The 23,593-nt window shown below is 34.9% G+C and overlaps 1 protein-coding gene across 1 annotated transcript in view; it reads left to right on the forward strand.

Annotated features, from left to right (window-relative positions):
- LOC150081371 (uncharacterized) overlaps nucleotides 1–22,896 on the forward strand; it is a 101,026-nt gene extending 78,130 nt beyond the window's left edge. Inside the window, exons 19-23 of the mRNA XM_090380186.1 lie at nucleotides 4,856–4,988; nucleotides 8,863–8,916; nucleotides 11,236–11,312; nucleotides 13,356–13,485; nucleotides 22,835–22,896. Coding sequence (XP_090236312.1) covers nucleotides 4,856–4,988; nucleotides 8,863–8,916; nucleotides 11,236–11,312; nucleotides 13,356–13,485; nucleotides 22,835–22,864 — 424 coding nt within the window. The 3' untranslated portion in view covers nucleotides 22,865–22,896. The remainder of the gene's footprint in view (nucleotides 1–4,855; nucleotides 4,989–8,862; nucleotides 8,917–11,235; nucleotides 11,313–13,355; nucleotides 13,486–22,834) is intronic.
- The last annotated feature ends 697 nt before the right edge of the window (nucleotides 22,897–23,593 follow it).

Consider the following 23,593-nt stretch of genomic DNA (forward strand, 5'->3'; position numbering starts at 1 on the left):
TAAAGGTGAGATATGACCACCACAAGAAGCAGCTTTGCAAGGGATCCATAACTAATTCCAGCAGGATATACTCAGGACTGAAGATGGAGAAATATCAGCTGAAAGTAGAAATTGAAAGTTTCTTTGGAGATAGGATAACATCCAAAGGTCTGTGGCTAACAGTCTCTGGATTTAATTCTGATAATATTTTTTCTTATGAGTCCCACTTCAGAAAAGTCAAAGAAAAAAGTCTGTTCATATGGAGCAGGTAGTATAATTATACCTGGACTCCATTAAAGATCAGTTATAAAAGATTGGAAATTATTATTAAAGCTCCTGGGTCTCCAGTGAGTTAATCATTCCTGTATTATTTATCAGAAATAAAAAGGATCGATATTCATAAGTAGCTGCATTATAAGCTGCTGAAAAGTTGGAAATTTAAAAATACCCACATGATTAGTTGTGTTATGTTTATGTTAAACTGAGCTACTGCTAATGTGAATATGATTAATTTATTTTTAGTGAATTTTTAGAACTGTTGGTCAAAAGAAAAGAAAATTCAATGAAAAACATTAATGGGCTATCATGTTATTGGCTTCTAAAAGTCAAAGTTCGAATGGGTGAATGTAAGGATTATTAAATTTTAAAACATGAATAAATGCATCTTCTGTACTTAATCTTTTAATCTTAAAAGACTTAGATTGTTATTAACAAGGAGAAAAAAAAATGGTGAGAAATATTTATAAATCCTCCCCCCCCCCAGTATAAGCATTTAAAAATGGGGGCGATTATCCCTGTCATATTAGCATTAGTAGAGGCCTACGATGCAAGAAAACAAGCTTGTGCAGTGTCAGCCAAAAAAACCCCTTCATGCGTTCCAAATGCCTGTCCACCTCAGCCTTAAATTTATTTAGACTATCAACTTCCACAACGAAAAATGGAAGTCTGTCCCACCAGTCAACTACCCACTGGCTAAAGACATATTTCCACACACCTATTCTACAACTGTCTTTCCTCAGTTTGAATGTGCCCCCCTCGTAATCTGAGCAAGTGGAAGAATCCCATAAGCATTCAGCTTGCTCAACCCATTCACAGCCTTATACACCTCAGTCAGCTCACCTCGCATGTGCCTACTCTCCAGGCACTGCAGTTTGCAGAATTTAAGCCTTTCTTGGTAAGAGCACCCCTTTGTTCCCCTCACCAATCTTGTTGCTCTTCTTTGTACTTGTTCTAGCAACTCTACATCCTTCCTAAAATGAAGCTTCCAGACCTGTACACAGTACTCTAGGTGTGGCCTGACCATTGCCTTGTATAACAGGATAATCACCTCTGTCCCTGCTAGCAAAATTCCTATATATCTTTGACAAGACTCCATACCCTGCCCTTTAACAAACCCATGCTTGTCTTAACTATTACTACAACCTTGTCTAGATGATCCTGCAATGCTTCTTTAACCAGTGACTCCATTATTTTCTCCGGAATACAAGTTAAACTAACAGGTCTATAGTTACTTGTCTCCTTTTGAATCCCCTTTGTGAATTGGTGATACATTTGCACACCTCCAGTCCATGGGGACCTACCCTGAGTTTGAGGAAGCTCTCATAATTATGGCTAAGGGTTTGCTTACATCCTTTGCTGTCTCCTTTACTGTAACTAGATAGATCCCGTCCACCCCAGGTGCCTTCCTTATGTTTAACTTCAATAATTTCTCCTCCACTTTGCTCTCAGTTATTACAAAATCACTTAGCTCCCTGTTAGAGTTTGATAAACTTCTGGCATTCCTCTCCTTGAATAACTAATCTGTGAATGTAGATGCAGAATAGTCATTCAGTTTATCAGCTACCTCAGCATGATCATCAATAGTCAACCCATCTATGAGATAATAATAATACAGCACATCTGTGTTAAGTGCTCCAATCTGATTCATGCCTTTTCTTCTAGAGTTTACACAAGTAAACTACTCTTTACTGTTTTTCTTTGCATCTTTTGCCAAAAATTTCTCTTAATCTGCCTTTGCCTGCCTAACCTCCCTTGTGACTTGATTACATACTAGCTTATATCTGCCGTAGGCTTGTGTCTCCTGATAATTTATATGCATCCCATATATTTTTCTTCTCTGCCAGAAGCTTCATTAATTCATCTGACATCCATTGTCAGATGAATTAATTGAACAGTAATTCTTAGTTGGAATGAAAAGTCTAGTCTCCAAGATTAAGTCCCTGAAGGCTTCCCATTTAGAATTCAATGTTGGTAACATCATCAGTTGATCCCACTGTATAGAACTTAAAAACTGTCTGAGACCTGTAGTCACCTTTACAAAAGCAAAAGCCTTTCCCTGTACCTTTGATGGTAATTACAGGCTGGCCTTGATTAATGCGATTAATTCGTCCTGCGAGCGCGTCGTGCAAAATGGAAACGCGTTAATCAAATATAATAATCAATAGGAAAAATTATAATTGGTCCTTGACCTTCTGGAATGTTTATAAAGAATTTTTAAAATACCTTTTAAATAACTTTTTAACTGTATACCATGTAAAAGATAATGAAAATAATTATGGAATTAAATGTTTATTGCATAAAACAGCGGTTCCCAAACTGTGTGCCGTGGAATATTTTAAATTTTGGATGGAAGCACAGCGATACTCCACGCAATCTGTCGGACACCGTGCGAACTACTAGTGTAGTTTACAGTTTCAACATTTCTTTTTGGGTCTAACTACTAAACGGAACTGTTAAGTATTTCTTTTGTTCTAGGTATGCCGTGAAAAAATTACTAAGAGGGAGCCATGAACCGAGAAAGGTTAGGAACCGCTGGCATAAAATACACAATTAAGAAATGACTGTTGTGGAAATATTTGAACAGTGTTGACTTTCTCTTTTCATCAATCAATTTCCTATAGCCGACAACAATCTTCTCTGGGCCCTGGTGAAATAAATATCGCAGAGTACCTCAAACCTTTTGTTTGAGGTTCTCTGCGATACGAAAGATTTCATCTAGTTCTTTTACCGTTATCTCCTTCGTGGTAACATTTTCATCTGGCTCATTTAAAAATTATAATTTTTAAATGCAAGTCTGCATTGACTTTATTAGTGGGAGACAAACAAGTAACACGTCTTCTTCCAATGGTTGATGGAACACACTGAGGCAGGCAGCAGGCAAACGTTTGTTTATTGCCCGTCCGACGTGCGAGCTGACCAGGCTAGCCAGGTGGGTAAAGTGCCTGCCTGGCAACCCAAAGGTCGTGGGTTCGAATCCCGCCTCGGGCTTGGATCAGTGTAAAATGCAAAAACTTTGGGAGGTGCATTATGGCCACAGAAGCCAATGCGCCAACAAATAAAAAAAAAATAATAATAATAATTAAAAATTTAACGTGCGATTCAAATCTTTTTCAACTATCGCATAAAAAAAAAATCACGTTAACTGGAAATTTGCATCGTGTAAAGTGAAAAGTGGTATAAGTTTTTCAAATAGCGCTAACTGAAACACGCATTAATCGAACTTGCGTTATGCGAGGCCTGGATGTACATCTTTAAGTAAATCCCACATCAGCACATTATGATCACTGTCACTCAGTGGTTCCTTTATCTGCAAATTCTTAATGCATGAATAATCACTGCTGATTATCAGATCAAGAGTATTACTCCTTCTGGTTGCCTGTCGAACATGTTGCTGTAGAAAACAGTTATCCAATAAATCCACAAAAGTCTTGCTAGTGTGCGATTGACCAGCCCACAAGTTCCAGTCAATATTTGGAGAGTTAAAATCCCCCATTATAAGACATTCTGATTTATCGGCCCACTCTATTTCTCTGCACAATGGCTCATTATACTCATCAGATTCATTACGCCTATAACACACACCTACTCTCATTTTCCCTTTCCCAGTGCTTATGTCACACCAAACATTGCATTGTCCACCAATGTCAATTGGATGCACTGGGAAAAGGAAAATGAGAGTAGGTGTGGATGAGGATGATTCAGAATTGCAAATTCCAATTCTGCAATCAGCGCAGAATCCAATTATGCACTGATTATATCTGTGTGACAACATGTTTCTGATACCCCAACAATATCTGCCTTTGATGTCTTGACCAGCACTTCAAACTCATCAAATTTATTAACTATACTTCTAGCATTGGTGTATATGCAAGTATACATGCACCTGTTTCTACTCTTAGTTACTCTAACACAGCCCATGTATTTACTTGTTCCCCTATAACTTCCAGCAGTCCTGGAAATCTCCAGCACCTTGCTTTCCAGGCTGCTGCTCATTCTAATAGAAGCAGTGCAAGAATCACTTTTGCCTCTGCCTGTGGTGGCCACTGTTAACCTTTTAGTCTGTGTTTCCCCCCCCCAAGCTAGCAGTTTTCCGACCCACCTAAAACTGCCTCAATAACATCAGAAAATATTCTTGTAACCTTTCTGTTTAAGTGTACCCCATCCCTGTAGAAGCAGTCTCTCCTGTCAACAAGCACAGACCACTTTGAAAAAAATTCTACCGCATGAGCCTTGCATAATCTCTCCAGGGCCGAATTGATTGGCAAGGCTCTCATCATATACTCTCTCCTGTCGTGTCTGGGCAGAATTTCAGATGCTTTCACATTCAACTCAAACTCACAACTTTTTTTCAATATTGACCTACACTTGTTGAATAAATCTGCAGATCTTGTACTCTTAATGTCATTAGTTCTAACGTGTACAACAATATCACCTTTTATGTCCTTAAAAGATATCTGCTTACAACATCATCAAACAGCACACGATAGTTGTCAGGTTAAATATATCTCACCTCTTTGAATTATATTGAGTTATAACCACCTCATTTAATATTTATGTAAACATTTTAAGCATTTTTTTTTTTCATTTGTACTTGCAGAAAATCTCTATGGGTAGAACTTTGGAGACAGTTGCCACTAAATAAGAAAGAACAAGAATCTCTAGCTGTTGTAGGACTCTGCCTTTCTAATAATGCTTCCCTAGAAAATCTCTTGCATGATGTGATATCCATGGTATGCATTTGATTAATATTTAGTAAAAATATATTGTAATTAATATAATGGGAGACTAAAAAAATAAATAAATAAATAAACTGATGTTTTTTGAAGATGCAAAACAGTTCCCGCCCCCCCTCTCTAAAACTATTATAGAAGAGGTGGAATGATGGTAATGGTGTCATCTGGAAAAGTAAATACTGCTAGTAATCATTAAATATTTTTGATTTGGCAAGAGCAGGGCTGTACAAACCAGAGGGTATATGCAATATACCCTCTGGATGTTTTTTAGGTGAATAGCGTATGCCTTCTGGATATATATATACGGGTATACGGCATATACCCTCGGGAATTCAATTAATAAGCACAGTATACTCTCTGCATAACATTCACAGAGTATACCTTCTGCTAATTTTATGATTACAACACTGGCCAAGAGAATTGTAAATATGAAGTGTGGAACTTGTAATTATGGAACTTGGTTCTTTATAATTCTTATTTTAATCTGTATTAATTAAAGGTACAGGTGTGCTTTAGGCAAAATGATTTTTCTGATTTTCCAGTTCATTAAAAACAGCATGCAAAAAGGGCTATGGATGTAATGCATTCATGTCTAATAATGGCCATATAAGAAAACATTGCATTACTGGGTAAACACATGAATTATAGACCAATGTCTAGTAAGGTATTATAATGTGACTACAAAGGAACTGGAAGCAAGGAATGACTGATATAATTTATTTAGATTTTAGGAAGGACTTTTGATATAGTCCTATATTAATGTGTTATGTATAAGTTGGAGAAGTGTGTCAGTGGGTAAGTTGCTATAGCAGTAAAGGGATGGTTAATTGGTAGAAGAATAGTTATAAATGGACAAAGAATTGTTGTAATAAGCAGTTCTCCAAGCAGCTCAGTAGGAATCCCTTCAGTACTGTGCTAGGGCCCTTGTTTACAGTTTTCATTAATGATGATGGTATTACAAGTTTAAGTGAAAATAAGCTGATGCATTAAGGTGCCCCTTGTGGTTAGCACAGTTGGTGGAATCACTGTCCTTCCCACACTCAGGTAGAAAAGACCTGAGTTAGAGTCCCATTAATGACATGAGGAATTTTTATGGGTCTTTTTCACAATGTGGCTAAATTAGTTGGTCTCGGGCAGCATAGTTTCAGGTTTTTCGTCCAGCAAATAGAAAATCAACCACAGAACACATGCAATTTACAGACAGTATATATGGAACAATACAGCCTTAGTTGCTGATGCTCCTAAAACCCTACTACATCAACAACATTCAAGTGAGCGGAGTTTGTTAACCATGATAATCACAGTGACTTTAACAAGACTTAGATGAACAGAACTAAGTCTAAAAAAAAAATGGCAATTAACTTTTTTGTTAGTAAAAGCTAGGCTGTACCTCTGAATTGCTAATTCTAAGTTAAATTATCATGTGGGGATGTTGTTGTTGTTGTTTGGTTTTTAGGAGCATTAGCAACTAAGGCCATATTGCTCCGGAATATGCGGTGGTCATTCCTTGACCTTTCCGCATCCTCCATATTTGGTGGTGACGGGCTCGAACCCCGGTCTAATCAAGAAGCGTGTGGTACGCACTGCTGCTCCTTCCCACCTGGCTACGGAGACGCCCATGTGGGGATAATAGGTTGAAAACATTATTGAAAAGAATCTAAAGGTTGTTGAATTGTTGAAGATAAACATAAGAAAGGCACCTGGAGTGGATGGGATCTATCCAGTTATATTAAAGGAGTCAGCAAAGGAAGTATGCAAACCTTTAGCCATAATTATGAGAGCTTCCTTGGACTCAGGGGAAGTTCCCACGGACTGGAGATGTGCAAATGTGATCCCAATTCACAAAGGAGGATCAAATGGCGACACAAGTAATTACAGACCTGTTAGTCTAACTTCTCTTGCAGGGAACTTAATGGAGGCACTGGTTAAAGAAGCACTACAGGATCATCTAGACAAGACTTCAGTTATAGCTTGGACACAGCATAGTTTTGTTAAGGGGAAGTTTTGTCTGACCAATTTGATTGGATACTGTGATGCGGTCACAAAGGAACAGGATGCAGGGAATAACTTTGATATCATATATGTGGATCTTAGAAAGGGTTTTGATACTGTTGCACATGGAAGACTGCTGCACAAATTGGAGTAGTGTGGCATTGGAGGAAAATTGCTGCTATGGATAAAGGGATGGTTGAGTGGTAGAAGACAGAGTGGTAATCAATAGACACTGCTCTTCGTGGACTAATGTTATTAGTGGAGTCCCTCAGAGTTCAGTGTTGGGTCCATTGTTGTTTTCTGTATTTATTAATGATATTGATGATGGTATATCAGGCTTAATGTCCAAGTTTGCAGACGATACAAAGGTTGGAAGGGTTGTTAATGACAGTACGCTGCTGCAACAGGATCTAAAAAAAGTTGAGCAGATGGGCTGAGATGTGGCAACTGAAGTTTAACAATGACAAATGTAAAGTACTGTATATGGGAAGCAGTAACCCCAGAGTAACATATCAACTCTCTCTGGTAGAAAATGAAAAGGACCTGGGGGTAATTGTGCAGGCAGATATGGAGTTTTCTGAGCAGTGGAGACTGTCTGCAAGAGTAGCTCATGGTGTCTTGTCAGTGATGTCAGGAATTTTTCTAGCAGGGATAAGGAAGTGATTAATCCCTTGTATAAGGCAATGGTCAGGCCACACCTTGAGTAATGTATACAGGTCTGGAGGCCTCATTTTAGGAAGGATGTAGAGCTGCTGGAGCGAGTGCAGAGAAGGGCAACAAGATTAGTGAATGGAACAAAGAGTTGCTCTTACAAAGAAAGGCTTAAGTTTTGCAAATTACAGCACTGGAGACTAGGCACCTGCAAGGTGATCTGATTGAGGTGTATAAAGCCTTGAATGGTTTGAGCATGCTCAATGCTGATGGGATTCTTCCTCTTGCTCAGAATAATCACCTGAGAGGGCATAATTTCAAATTGAGGAAAGACAGTTGTAGGATAGATGTCCGTAAGTTTGCCTTTAGCCAGCATGTGGTTGATTGCTGGAACAAACTTCCATCTGTCGTAGAAGTTGATAGCTTTAATAGATTCATGGCAGAACTAGACAAACATTTGGAGCGAGTGGATGGGTGAAATGGGAAGTTTTTTTTTTTTTTTTGGCTGATACTATATAAGCTTGCTTTCTTGCATCATGTGCCTTTACTACTGCTAATGCGACAAACTTTTTCTTTTAATGCAGTTGCTGTATAAGCATTGCTTCCTTGAAATGCTGCTAGGACAGCACATTTGGTTTTAAAGTGATATACAGAACCTTGCCAGCAGAGATTTAAAAAATAAATAAATAATTATCCCACTGTACAAATCAGTGGTCAGACTACATCTTGAACACAATGTAGGCCTGTAAGCCTTATTTCTCTAAAGATTAATGAAAAGGTTCAAAGGTGCACAACAACACTAGTTGTTGTGCACCTTTGAACTTGGCAAAAAACTGAATAAATTCAGTTTTGCCAAGTTTGAGTTTTTTTTTTTTTTTTTTGTTTTGAATTAGTTTGCGGATGTAAAGAACTATTTTTGAAAGAAAAACCTCCAGTTATGCAAGTAACAAAGTTTGGAAACCTGTGTGGGGGATTTACATTGATATGTAACCCTAATATTTTACTTTTTACTGCCAGTGATAGAGCTTATTATTCAAAATATAATATTTCAATGATTTGATATGCTGGAAGATAATCAGGTTTTTCTTTTCAAAACACATTCTAAAATTAATGTTACTTTCTTGCTTTCTCAAGTAATTTTTTTACTAAAGTATGAAAACATTACATTATGTTTTTTTATATGATTGATATTTATTTATTTATGTAACACTAGTTTCATAATTTGCAGGATATCACAGTTTTAAATCTCAAAGAAAATTCATTCTCAGGAATCTGTTATACAGTAAGTAATTTTCTTTGATATCTTAATTTTGAAACCCTACACTTTTCAAACTACTTTTATAAATATATCAGTTGGAGTGAAGTGATAACAGCTTAATTATATTTTTGCATCATTTTGTGTCACTTTTTTTTTTTCTTTTTGAAAACCATACGTCAATCATCAAAAAAGGTTTGAACAGATGTTTATATCAAAATTCACAGCCAAGAAGCTTAGCATTGTACCAGTATAATATTCATTCTTGATAAATTCTGTCCCTGAGTTTATCAAGGAACATGACAATCACATAACCCTACAATCAGAGATCATGTGGATCGTGTAGGAAGATAATTGTGGATAATCAGTTAGGTAACAGAACTAAATTAAGTGGTCATTAGGAAATGTCTCGCAAGTCACTGGGTGAGTAGTATGGAGTGGTGTCCTATCTATCTTAAAAATAATTGTGGTCCAAGCTAGAAATCATATGGTGTTGGTGGCTCCACCATGTGAATCCTGTATGGCAACACTGAAGCAATAGCATTTTACAATAGTTGGCCATGGAATGTTGAGTTGTCATGGAACTGTTCATGCTGATTTTTTACTACATTCATGCACATAGCAATATAATCAGAACTCCTCTAGTGGCACTCTCCTCTGCCATAGACTACAGAAAAAAAAATCTCATTTCAAACTGAATTTGATGAAAGCAGTCTGCCTCTCACTCCTTTAGGTAGCAGTACTCTTAAAGCACAGCCAATGAATTGCTGTTGTGGTGGTAATAGAATAATAGATAGATAGGAAATAGAATAATCAACACTGCATGATTCCTCTCTTTTTAATAACCTGATTGTATACCTGATAGCTTTTCCAGTTTAGTTGAAAGTTTTTGATAATCAGATGTGTTTTCTGGTTTCATAATAAATTCAGTTTTTGCCAAGTTTGAGGTTTTTTTTTTTTTGTTTTGAATGTTATTATTGATATTTTTTTATTTATTTATTATTTTTTTTTTAACAATTTTGACCTGATCAATTTTGCAATATGTGTAAGCAGCTTTGCTAATGTTCAGCCTAAGTATAATGACCACATGTGTACAACATTAGGGTAAAAAATATACCTGAACTTCGTATATCATGTATTTTGGCAGGTATGTTTGATTTTTGTAATAAAGATTTATCTTTTAAGGTCTTAATTTCAATGCTTGTCTTTTTTGTAAGCAGTATTATAGCTCAGGCAGAGTTTAACTCACCATTGTTATTGATTATCAGGTAGTTTGTTGTGTATTACAGTTGCATTTGTTGTTAAAAGAATGTTAGGTAAATTATGAGTTTCTTTTTTAAGAGAATTTGTTTGTGACCTATGAGTGATGCGGCTGTGGTGTAGTAATTGATCATAGTTAGCATGGTATGCAATAGTCAGCTTCATCTTGGTCATGGATCATGAAGATTTTGCATTAGCCATTACTATGTAATTGAACTGAATGAATAAAAATAGAAATAAAAATAGAAATAAAAATTAGAAATAAAAATTTCCAACAAACAAAGCAAAGAACTTGAAAACAGAATTTATTGAATTCTATGATGTGTGTAATTTAATATGCTGCAGCATGTGATATGCATTAATTGGTTATCAGTAATTTGTAAGAAAGTCTGAAAATGTCATTCATACTTGACTTTCTGTGCCTGCTTCATTACATCTGCTTTTTATGCCCTTTTCAGAATTATTCTGTGTTGATTTAGTATTAATATTGGCAGATGATGCAAGAAAGCAAGCATAATTATGCATCAACCAAAAAAAAAAAAAAAAAAACTTTCTTCTTCCACAATGTCAGATGGAAGTTTGTTCCAGCAATCAAATGGCTAAAGTTGGCTAAAGGCAAACTTCCACACATCTATTCTGGAACCATCTTTCCTCAATTTAAATTTATGCCTTCTCATGTGCACAGTCTGAGCAAGAGGAAGAATCCCATCAGCATTGAGTTTGCTCAATCCATTAAACGCCTTAAACATCTCAGTCAGATCTCTTCTCCAGACATTGCAATTTGCATAACTGAAGCCTTTCTTGGTAAGAGCACCACTTTGTTCTCACCAATCTTGTTGCCCTTCCCTGTATCCACTCTAGCAGCTCTACATCCTTCCTAAAATTGCACACAAATCCATTTCTATTCTGATGCCACTTTTTGGAACTAATTTTTTTCCTGCCTTTCATAGCCATTTCATTTCTATTATCCATGCCGAAATTACATGATTTAATTATAACCACACTATAATGTTGCATTCAAAATATACTTATCTTTTGTTTATAATCATATTGTTTTACATAATAAATTGTTTTATTTTATTTTAGGGTATTCTTTTACATGATCTTGACAGAAGATTAAAACTGAGCGAAGTTCATTGCCACTTTTTTGCAGTCATTGTTAGGTGATTATCATTTTTCAAATTTCAAATCATATTTTATTTCATATTGTTCCAAAAACAGATATAAATAAATCCTCAGATTCCTGAATTTAAAATTTTTCAAATTTAAAAAACTGACTTGTTTGAGAAAGAATGGGCATGTATAGAAATATCTAGCATCTTATCATAAATAGTACAGTTTTATTTTTTAAATAAGTTTTTAATAACTTAAAGTTTACATTATTATAGAAAAAATTTATGTTATCTAAATTTATTATTATTTTAAATGATTTTGCTGGTTTATATTTTTAAGGCATATCAGAAACATAGCATATGAAATATGTCATATTTCTAATGTTTCTTTACCATGGAGTGATTTAAAAAAAAATCAGGTAATACGATTATGAAAAGTGAAGTAGTCACCATATATAAAAGAAGCATGCAAAATAATGAGAAATTCACATGCTTAAAATTTTCTCCATTGTATTTCTATGCATAAATACTATATATAATTAATAAATTTACATAGTATTTATGCAAATTAATATTAATATTCTAAATTATATGGTAAATATAGTAGTTAGTTTAATCTTTTAAATTTAAATGAGTGGAAATCTCAGGAATTCAAACATTGACTTGTTCCTGCTGAAGAGATTACTATTAAGATCCTTATCTGGATTACAGGATGGATTAAACAATAAGAGACAAAGGATTGTGATTAATGGTTACTCTTCAGAATAGTCTAGAATTAGAAGTGGAGTTCCCTCAGGGATTGCTTGGACCCAATCTAGATATTTTTATCTAGAAATGCTATCTAGATTTTTAAATTAGGTTGTGTAGGTATTGGGGGGGGGGGCAGAACTAATATTGGCAAAGACAAGGCTAAACCAAGATTATTATGGGTCTCATAATGGTGACAAATGGTATATCGACATATTCCTCAAAACAAGCATGTGATTACTGGGGCATATTCCAAACAGCGCAAATTCTGGTATAACAGTTTTGTCCATATTATGATTATGCATAGATAATGTATGGATTCATAAAATAGCAGTGAAAGAAATGCCTGCTAACTTGTCAGGATATCTTTGGTCTCTTCTACCAGTACCTAGGAAACACTTGCACATTGCAGTACAAAATAGTGCAAAATAAATTCCCAGTTATGGAGAAGTATCCGGTCATATAGATTTTTACAGTATTTTGTTAGTTCTTAGTTCATATAATCTATAAAATTTAACATTTTTCTCCTTAATCTCTTATCAGTTCTCTCTTAATTCAATCAATTTTCATATCAATTCTCTATTTTAGTGGAGAGAGAGAATTGATATTATGTTTTGTGAGTGTTTCCTAGCTACTGGTAGAAGAGACCAAAGATGTCTTGACAATTTTGGCATTTTGTTCAGTGCTATTTTGGAAATCTGCTCATATCATCCATCTGGTTTTAACTTCAATAGAGACAAAATTATTTTGCTAATGTTGAGATCCATGACAGTTACAAATCAGCATCGTCTTGAGCTTCTCCATTCCCTGCACCACAATTTGAGGATTATTTCCTGTTCTGAATTTCTTGATAAGTGGGTCTTCTTTTTTCATTATTATAAATATTTATTGGTTTATTCCAATACTGTCTCTTTGGTTTCTCAGTTTTCAACTTAAGTATTTCATGACTAGGTTGATTGTCATAGCACAGGGCCATATTGTGAGGTTTAGGGACTATTGAAATGCTATGTCCCTTGAATTTTTCTGTTACCAAGGCCCTGTAGTTGTTGACAAGATGGCTGTCTGATACGTGTAATTTTTTAATCTCTTTCATGTTTTGCATTTTATTTTCAAACTTAAAAAAAGCTAGCTTAAATATATATCCAATAAAACTTTATATTCCCTGAGAAAGAGATATATGCTAGAATTTGAATGTTTGAATTTGAACAAACCACTTATTTAGCAATTCCTGTTCAAATTCTTGTGAACTGATTGTTCGTATGAACAGTCAAGAACTGCAATGCTTAATCTACAGGCTGTAAATAGAATATGCTGTTTAGATTAAAATATCCTATTTCCTTCTTTTAGCACCATTGCAGATGTTGAATTGAATGTCCAGTTCTGGCAACTGATGACAAAAATTCCAAATGGAATAAATAAAGTTCAAGAGTCACTTTTGGCAAAAGGATTTTCCAAATATGATATCAATATTATTCAGGTATTTATTCCATATATATATATATAAGTATAAAAATAATGTTTAATTATAAATAAATAAATGAAGAAATTATCATGAACGTAAGTGGCTGCATAAGCAATATCCAACAGCACATTGCATAATATATAGAAGCAATATGGAGGGAGGGGAATATAAGTGAAGAAACAAATAAATAATGAAGAAGACAGAAGTAGAAATAGAAGGAATATGTATCCAAAAGTATGGGGCAAATACAGCCAAAGTATATATTTTAAGCCAATAAATAATAAATTTAGACTGGCACCACCTGACCAAGGCCAAAAAAGTGTGAAATATCACTAAAATGATAAAAGAAAAATAGATATAGGCGAAACAAAGCAAGGAACAAAAAATAGACAGCTGTTGCATCCAATCTCGTCAAAGGGACCCTGGATACAACAGCCATGAACATTACTGCATTTCAAACATGATGCAAATTACCACAATGAACAGCGACAGGCATTCACACTCACCACTAAGACCAGACTGCTGCCAAAAAGCTTTTGTGTTTTTACAGTTACTGCATTAAAGCCTCCATGATGTGATTTTATTGCTTCAGTGGACTGGCATTTCTGTCCATTTTGGTAATTTGCATTATGTTCAAAATGGATGCAAATCTATTTTTTTCCCCTTGCTTTTTTTTGTCCTATATCTGTTTTTCTTTTGTGGCTGGTTTATTGTATCATTTTAGGGATATTTCACAACTTTGTTGGCCTGGTCAGGTGGCACTGGTCTAAATTTATTATTTAATGGCTTATAACTTTGACTGTATTTGCCCTGTACTTAATATTTTTCAAAATATTTAGATACATAGATACTTCCATCATTTTTACTTCTGTCTTCATTATTTATTTGTTTCTTCGCTCATTTTCTGCTTTTTTTTTTTTTCATATTGCTTTGTATATGTTCATCAGTTGTATATCAGTTGTATATTGCTTTGTATATGTTCATCAGCAATATTCATCAGTTATTATAATTATATTTCAGAGTTCCATATTTATAAGGTAAGTGTTAATTGTCACTTTAAAATTAACTTAAACAAGGCTTAAGTTAATTTCAGTTTTAAAGACCTGGTTGGTCAACTGGTCTTTGCCCAATTTTATTAGTCTTCCAAATCTATTGTGTCAAATTTTCTCTTCCACCATTTTATTTTAAGCTAGTGGGCAGTAAAAATGCATCTCCCCACATGTATTTTCCTGTTTATCTTATTTGTTATTTTCTTTTAAAACATGTTTGCTTATGTGATTGCATTACATTCCTTGCAGCCATTTTTTTTTAAACAGGTAAGACAGTTTCTCTAATACCAGTTCTTATGTTTTCTCAACCTTATTCCTGCATATAGTTAAGCTTGGATATCTTGTTTTTTAATTATATGCAAATGCACCTGAAAACCATTCCAATTTATTAATCTTACATCTGCAGCATGGTATCTACGTAGAATCAACCATTTTTTTTTTTTTTTAATTATTATTATTATTATTATTATTCCTTTGAATTTGGAAGTGGTATTATATCATTCCATGAACCTTTCCCAATGAATTATCTTTAAGTGATGACTTGGCATTTTATGTTCTTGCTCTGTCATCACTTAAAGATAATTGGTTCCCTGATAGGTAAACAAGAAAGGAGAGACATCACACTACCCCCAGTGTTTTATAATTGAACCCCTTGTACCCAGTATGTGGAATGATTAATTTTCCCTTTCACCAGTTTATTTTAAGATGCTGGGCAGGAAAAATGCATCTGCTCATATGTATTTTTTCTGTGGAATAACTACTTTAGAAAGTAGAATTACTACTTTCAATTAAAATTATCAATGCCAGACAGCTCAGACATTTTGGAATATCTGATGTATACAAATTTAATTGAAAGTAATTATTCTAAATTGAATGAATTATTATTTGTCATGTATGTAAAGTTGGGGAGAAGCCCAGCTGGAGATTGAGGAAAACTGTGATTGATGACTTGAAAATAAATGGTGGATATAAGGCAATGAAGAGGAGGGCTGAAGATAGGGAGATAAGGAGATGTGGTAGTTGAGTTGTGTGCTTGGATCTGCCCGTGGCTGAACACTATGATGGACAACATAGAACAGTGTTTCTATTACATAATAATTATATTTCTTTATAAAGGAAGTTCATTATAAAGAATGATATATCCCTTTCCTTTGAATTGCATTATACATTCTACAGGTATGTGATGTGGATTACAATAAAGAAAACTGCGATGAAATGTCTTTATTAGAAGATTTTATCACCTGAAAGGCAAATGCAAAAACTAGAAATGTAAAATATATATATTTTTTAAGATATCAGAAAGAAAAATATAGTTTTTCTACACTAGTGTCTTTAAGCTATAATATCATAAAGGTTTAACAAATAAATTGAAAGCATGACTTAAGTGTGGCTTATTTATGAGTTAAACATGTAAAATTTAATAAGCAGGAAATGACATTACATTTTGTTTTTCTCGTTTTTGATTTTTTTATGGTGCATCAGTGTCTTATTGGACCATATTGGGGAAATGTATAATTGTGTTTTCAGGCTGATTTGCTTGTTATTCAGGCTGAAAACACTCAGAATAACTCATGGGGAAAGCTCTTTTCCCCTCCACCTGGGATTTATCTTGAAGAATTCCTTCAATCTCCAGCATGACTAAAACCCAAACCTCTTCAAACATGTGACAAGTAGTGAAACCAACATGCTGTTGTGCAGGATGAAATCATACCTTGAAAATACTGTGAACAGGTACTAATTAGATGTGCCTCCACATAAAAAGGTGAGATGCACTATTCTGAACAGATTGTAAAGAATTTGCTTATAATGCCTTGTGTTGTAAGTATTTTTTTTTTTGCTCTGTTCATCATTTTTGGGCAATTTTTTTTGCTTCTTACACTTATTCTTGCTATTAAATGAAACACACACAGTCTACTTTAGGTTTTTTTGTTTTTTTATGAAAACCATAAAAAAGGTATTAGAATCTATAGTACTTAGTATTGTGCATGGGCTGAAGGTTGAGAAGATAAAAGAAATTACTTGTTGACAATTAGACATCTGTAGATAGAATTTTCACGAAATATGTGTGAAGGAAGGTTATTTCAGAAAACAGATGATAAATGAGGAAGAAGAAAAGTTGATTCTGTGAATTTGAAGTTGGATAGTAAAAGAATGCTGACTGATTTGGAAGAGAGAGAAGGAATTATAGAAGCCAGTTAAGAAGAAAGAAGAATGGTGCCCATAGAAGTATCTGTAGAAAAGGCATGCAGCAGAAACAGAATGTGAACAAGACGGAGAGTGGAGATCTTACTACAGATATTTCTACAAGTCTTCTCAGTGTTTAAAACTGGAAATATGTACCCCAAAGAATGAAAGATATGATTATGATGGAATATTGTTGTTGATATCGTGATAAGTAACCCTTTCAGAGACAAATTGAATTAGTCATGCCTCATAGACAGCACAGTAGATTGTTATATTGAATGATTTGCAAAATATGCTGTAGATCAATTCCATTGGATGATAGTAAGATCAGAAAACTGCAGCTTGGAAAGTGCTGAGTGAGAAGGAATAGCTTCATTGATGATGAATATGGTTCACATTGATATATGTGTATACAGGATGAGAATAATGACAGACAGGTTTACAACTTTTTGTGGGCTTATAAATTTTGTAAAATAGGGTTTTATTCTGATAATTATATGTTGTAGATATTGTACAGTCAGTCCTCGTATAATACGTGTTTACACTACACGAATTCGATCATACACGATTTATAAATAGGGGAACGATATCTTTATATAACACGAACCGAATTCGCTTATGCACGATTCGCCTTTGTTTTTACAAGAAATGGCAGTCGAACACGGAATCACCCCAACCGAATGCAACACAATAGGAATGAAGAGAAGATTCTGAAAATGTATTTATGTTTTTTATATCAGTGAAGGGGAAACACGTTTCACCATAATAACGTAAAAACCAATACAATTCCAGCTATCGGTATAATCGCAAATGCAATTAGATCGAGTTTACTACCAGTTTATAACAGATTCTACTAGCAGAAATGCAACTGGAAATTGTTTTTATTGTTTTATGGTAGTAACCCGTAGAAATGTGCTTTAGTAAAATGTGAGGTGTTAATAGATCTCTGCCTTTATGGTGTTGTTTATTCAGTTGCTACACACACGCAGCTTTGTTTGTGTATCAAGCGTGCCTCCTCGTTTTGTAATAGGGCATTATTCCCTAAAAATGAGTAAAATACTTAAAAGGTGTGAAAAGGAAGCGTCCTGGTGAAGATACTACAGATTCAGAGAAAAAAAGAAAAGCAATATCAATAAACAGAGGCGGACTGGGTCAAAAATTCTTACCCGGGAAAATTTATAGTGGCCTCGTACTATGGTTTATGGCCAAAATCACACCGGCCTCTGGCCCACCAGGGTTTCCCCGGTAAGGCTTATGGCCAGTCTGCCTCTGTCGATAGAGAAAAAATATGAAATTGTGAAACGCTTTGAGCGAAATGAAAGACCATGTGATATTGCACATGCTACAGACCTAAATGAGGCAACGCCGAGAATTACAAAGAATGCAGAGAAAATAAAAACAACATTCATAGCAGGAACAACTCAGTGTAATTAAAATCCATTAGATTAAGACAAAGAATTGGAAGAGATGGAACGACTGTCATCTCTTGGGATAGAAAATCAAACAAAAACAAGTTTTCTTACAATAGAAGCAAAAACATTAGCAATATTTTATTACGTAATAGTCGTAATAAAATACGTCAGTATTTTATTACGACTATTTATTGTGTTTGGTAATGTTTTGGTTACCAATGTGTGTTCAATCTTTGGTGGTCGGCACCTAACCCTATTTTTCCCATAGGGCCTGTTGTTTATATTGCACGATTTTGCATTGCACGAGGGTTTCTAGGAACACAACTATCGTGCTATACGAGGACTGACTGTATACCATAAAGTTGTCATTTCTGGTTTCAGTATCATGTAAATAGATTTGTTAAAATAAAAAATAAAATACTTTATTTTGTTTAACCTTGAAGAGCATGATTGACAGAGAAATAAATAATTTGATGCTGGAATGTTGTCCTAGTTTTCTTATTGGTGTTGCTAAAATATACTGTAATTATCATATTTTAGTACTTATACGTGCTCTGCTTAAACAAGTTTCTTTTTATACTTCAGGGAAGTTTCTCAGGAGGTTTACAACTTTAATGTTGTGTTAGCTAGACAACAACACTCAGTTAATAATGAATCATGCATTTGTAGCAGCATATAAATTTGAACAGGAAGCATCTATAAACTAACCATTTAATAAGTTATTAAATGGTTGGCATGCGCATATTTCTTATTCAGATTTTTTTATCTGTTAAGCATTCATCAATAAAATTATAAATACTTTGATTCATTTTTGCTTGTAAGATTGCATACTTCATGTAAGTTATATTTCATATTGAAATAATACACTCTAACTCCATGCTGTGCATAGTATTTCATAAATAAAACACTGTAGATTAAAAATTGAGAATTAATAGCAAAAGCTAAAAAGAATAAAGAATTCTTTTGTTTCTAGAAAATAATCTTAGTAAAGGAGTTACTGAGTAAAAATATCAGCAATTGCTATAAATGCTCAATCATACTGGTTGTTTTACACATGGGGAAGTTTTCTGAAAATATAACATCTATACATTCTTCCCTTCAAGGCCCATTAAGTTAGAAAGGTATGTAGTTATATGTCTTTTTAACTCAAAGGTGTTACTGAATCCTGCATCATTTAAATCAGTTTCTCAACCTATGAACTTAAAGAATTTGAAGGGATTTTAAGTAGGTCCAGAAAAGTATTAAGCATACTTAAAAATATTTCTAATATGCAATAATGATTAATATAAATGGGTGAACAATAAGCTACATTACACTTTAAAAATTTCTTAGCAGCTTTTTTTTTTTTTTTTATCCCCAGCAATCTTTTAAAATTTGTTTGGATGATGCAGCAATTGGACAAAGAAGAAAGAATGGTAACAGAAACATTTTACAAACTTGGTAAAAAAAAAAAAAAGTAAAGTGCAGCCATTATCAACCCACTGCAGGGTGGAAGCCTCCTCAACAATTCATGCTGAGGGAAATGGACCATAATCTGCCACGCTGGTCCAGTGCGGGTTGGCAGATCGACCGTATTCAGCAATCAGGGGCTTGAACCCCGGTCTACTCAAAGAGCATGTGCTACTGCACTCCCGCTCCTGCCCACTCGGCTACGGAGGCCGTCTTACAAACTTGGTAGTGTGACTCATCTATAAACAGAATGGAACAAAACATTTTGACCTTACTCCACCATCAAAATCAACAATTTGCCAAGCATTTAAGAGATCTGAGACTGTTGGGAGTATTATAAACTCCTAGAAGAGGCAGACCACATTCTGTCAGAAAATGCCAGGTGAGTTGATGAAGCTTCCCAGAACAGTCCTCAAAAGTGAACCCAAAAGCTGAAATTTGAGCTGATATCATCACAAACTTCTGTTATAAGAATTTTTAAAAAGACTCAAGACATAAATTAATAGTTTACATATTTATGTCTTAAGTCTTTTTAAAAATTATATAAAGTCCTAAATAATGATGATCCTGACAAAAGCATGGAATATACTAAGGCTGTCCAAAAGATTAGCAAGAATGAAAAATTTTCTAATTAAATCATTTGAACTTTTGACAATTTTTAAGCTAAATGACAATGTTAATTGCCACAGTTGTCATTATTTTTAGGTTTTGTGGGAGGGGGTTTGCTCGGAAAAACTAGTTTCGCATTTCTTTTGATGAGACCACAATTATGCCATAGAGTTACCTTGCAGTTTAAGGAATATGCTTACCACCACACTACAGGGAAAGCCTCTGTTTTCTACACGATGGTGTTCAAGCATGTTATTCTACAGCAAATGTATGTTCTTGCACACTCACTAAGTGACATGAGGTCTCCAGATTTGTTTTTTCTTTTTCTATGGGTTTATTTTCAAGAAAAATTATGCAGCTGCAAATCTAAATCTGTAGACATAAAAAAAAAAGGTCCAAACAGTTGCCATAGCAGAGTGTTCAAATATAAGGTTACAGTAGTATGTGTTTGAGTTGATGATGGTTGTAGCTCATGTGACTGTTATATATGTTGATGTTCTTCTGTTCTCTCTAACTTGTAAACTCCTTTGACCTTATGTACTGTCCCAAAATACAAACAGAAAATTTATCTTTATTTATTCATTATGATCAGTTTTCTAAAATTAAACATATGCATTTAAAGAATCCTTTAATGTATTTGAGAAACAAGGACACCAATTTTAAACATAATTAGAAACCATTTGGTTACAGTTTTGATCTTGTTTTTGTTGTTTAATCAGTGATATGTAAAGCATTTTTTTTTCTCTTGAAATAAAAATATTAAGTGACTCATTAAGAAGTTTTTTCAAAAGCATAGACATATACACTGAGTGATCACTGAATTATTACCGCCTACCTACTACTTCGTAGGTCCTCCTTTTACCCTCAGTACAGCAGCTATCCGACATGGCATTGATTCAACAAGATATTGGAAGCATTCGGGGGGTATGGCCAACCAAGCTGTGTAATGCAGTCAGCAATGCAGGTATGGAGGTGATTGGTGTATCCAGATGCCTGATATGCCTTTCCATAGTGTCCCGCATGTGCTCTGTGGGATTGATATCAGGGGAGTTCGTAGGCCAATCGATATGCTGGAAGTCAGAACTCTGTTCCTCAAACCATTCCTTCACAACAAGTGACTGATGGCTCAGTGCGTTGTCATCTTGGAAGACACCATCACCATTTAGAAAAAAGTGTAACATAGCAGGATGTACACTGTCAGCAAGCAGTTGATGATAGCGAAGACCACTGATACGTTGTTCCACATGAACCAGAGGTCCAAGTTCCTGCCATTGAAACATGCCCCACACCATACAACTGCCGCCACCAGCCTGCACTTTTGATACCATGCATGATGAATGAAGAGCCTCGTGTTGTCAATGCCAAATCTATACACGACCATCCAAGGTATGGAGTAAATAACGCAACTCATCCGACAGCACAACTTCCAGTCTTCTAATATCCAACTTGCATGCTCTTTGAGGCGCCTCTGTAGCCAGGTGGGCAGGAGCAGCAGTGCATAGCACACGCTTCTTGATTAGACTGGGGTTTGAGCCCGTGACCACCAAATATGGAGGATGCAGAAAGGTCAGGGAATGACCACCGCATATCCCCGGAGCAATATGGCCTTAGTTGCTAATGCTCCTAAAAAACCAAATAACAACATGCTCTTTGCACCAGCCAAGTCTTTTACACCAATGAACCTTGGTTAGGATAGGATGCCGTAGGGATCATCTGCTGGTATAGTCCATATGTGCGAGCATGTGCCCCACGGTCATGCCAGATATTTTTCCAGGTTGGCCCATGTTATATTGGGTAGTCAAATCTTCAATAGTGCTGTGCCTGTTCCCCTGTACGAGTTGTCGGACCCGGCGCTCACCTCTTACATCAACTATTCACTGACTTTTCAGTTTTGCTGTCAGGTCGTTGTTTGACCATTTTGATGCCAGTCCTGGTACACTTTAACTACGGCAGCTCCTGAACACCCACCAGTTCAGCCATTTGGGAATTGAGGCACCAGCTCGTTGAGCACCCACAATCTGTCCTTTATCAAAGTCTGATAAATCCTTCCTTTTACCCATCATGCTTGGAAATTTACTACCTACTGAACCAATGACAACTTATCTATGCTACGTAGGTCAGTTAACTCCGCACTGTCATACCTCACGTGGTCAATGGGTCGCATTCAGTTTTCAAAGGGATGGTCATAATTCAGTCATCACTCAGCGTACTGTGTCTGTATGTATATGAATAGGCGCCTCCGTAGCCAGGTGGGAAGGAGCTGCAGTGCATAGCACACGCTTCTTGATTAGACCGGGGTTCGAGCCCGTCACCACCAAATACGGAGAATGCGGAAAGGTCAGGGAATGACCACCGCATATCCCGGAGCAATATGGCCTTAGTTGCTAATGCTCCTAAAAAAAAAAAACCCAAGTATATGAATAAATGATTTATAGGTGGGTCACTTTAAAATTTCTTGAAATTTAGGTAAGGCAGTTATTAAAAATGTTGAGAAACACTGATATAAATAATAAACACAATATACTGGGACATTTGAAGAATAACATCAGTGTATTAAATTAGGCATGGCATTATATTAATGGTTAAAATTTTTTACAAGAATTTATAAAGTGAATCACAAATAATGCCAACTTGTATTTTATTTTTCTCTCTTTCTGGCAGAGCCTTGCAGAATTGTTGGAGACTGCATAATGTAGATTTAGAAAAGAAGATCCCTCAAAATCATTATACGGACTGTTAGGAAATATTTGTAAAACATCAGTATTTGTGGTATACTGATTTTTTTAAAAATTAATTTTAAATTTCCATATTTTTTAAAAATATTTATTGTAAATAAAACTTCATGATATGAATTCTCAGTTTCTACGATATTTGTATTTAATATGTACACAAGTTTTTATTAATAATAATTTAAGCTTTTTATGTAACATAAATATTTTACAGTTTTTTATCAGATGCCGTTATGTCATTATGAAATGCAAATGTGAATGAACTGTACAAAATATATATACTTTAATAAACATTAATTTTGGAAGATTTGTAGATTTGTACAACTCCCACATCAAAACATGGTCAGTTTTTAAATATATTAGCAAGCTACAAAATATCTTTTAAGCAAATATTTCACAAAATATAATCACTTGTCCTTCCTGTCTTTATGCTGGGAAATTTACTATAATTACTAAGATTAGAGATAAATAGCTAAAATATGGGATTGTAAATCACCTATTTATCTGATAAATAAAAACTGACTGAAATGTTCATCTGTTATAACATGATTCTACTACTGCTAATACAACACAAAAAAACTCAAAATTTTCTGCCATAAACTGAAGGGAATTCTGATTTTTGAGATCTTTTCAGATAGTTTAATTATTGCAAAATATAATGGCACTGTCAAAAAAAACGAAAAATGTATGG

The sequence above is a fragment of the Mastigoproctus giganteus genome, chromosome 8 (assembly GCF_048544385.1).
Source record: "Mastigoproctus giganteus isolate SK-2022 chromosome 8, ASM4854438v1, whole genome shotgun sequence".
NCBI classification, from domain to species: domain Eukaryota; kingdom Metazoa; phylum Arthropoda; class Arachnida; order Uropygi; family Thelyphonidae; genus Mastigoproctus; species Mastigoproctus giganteus.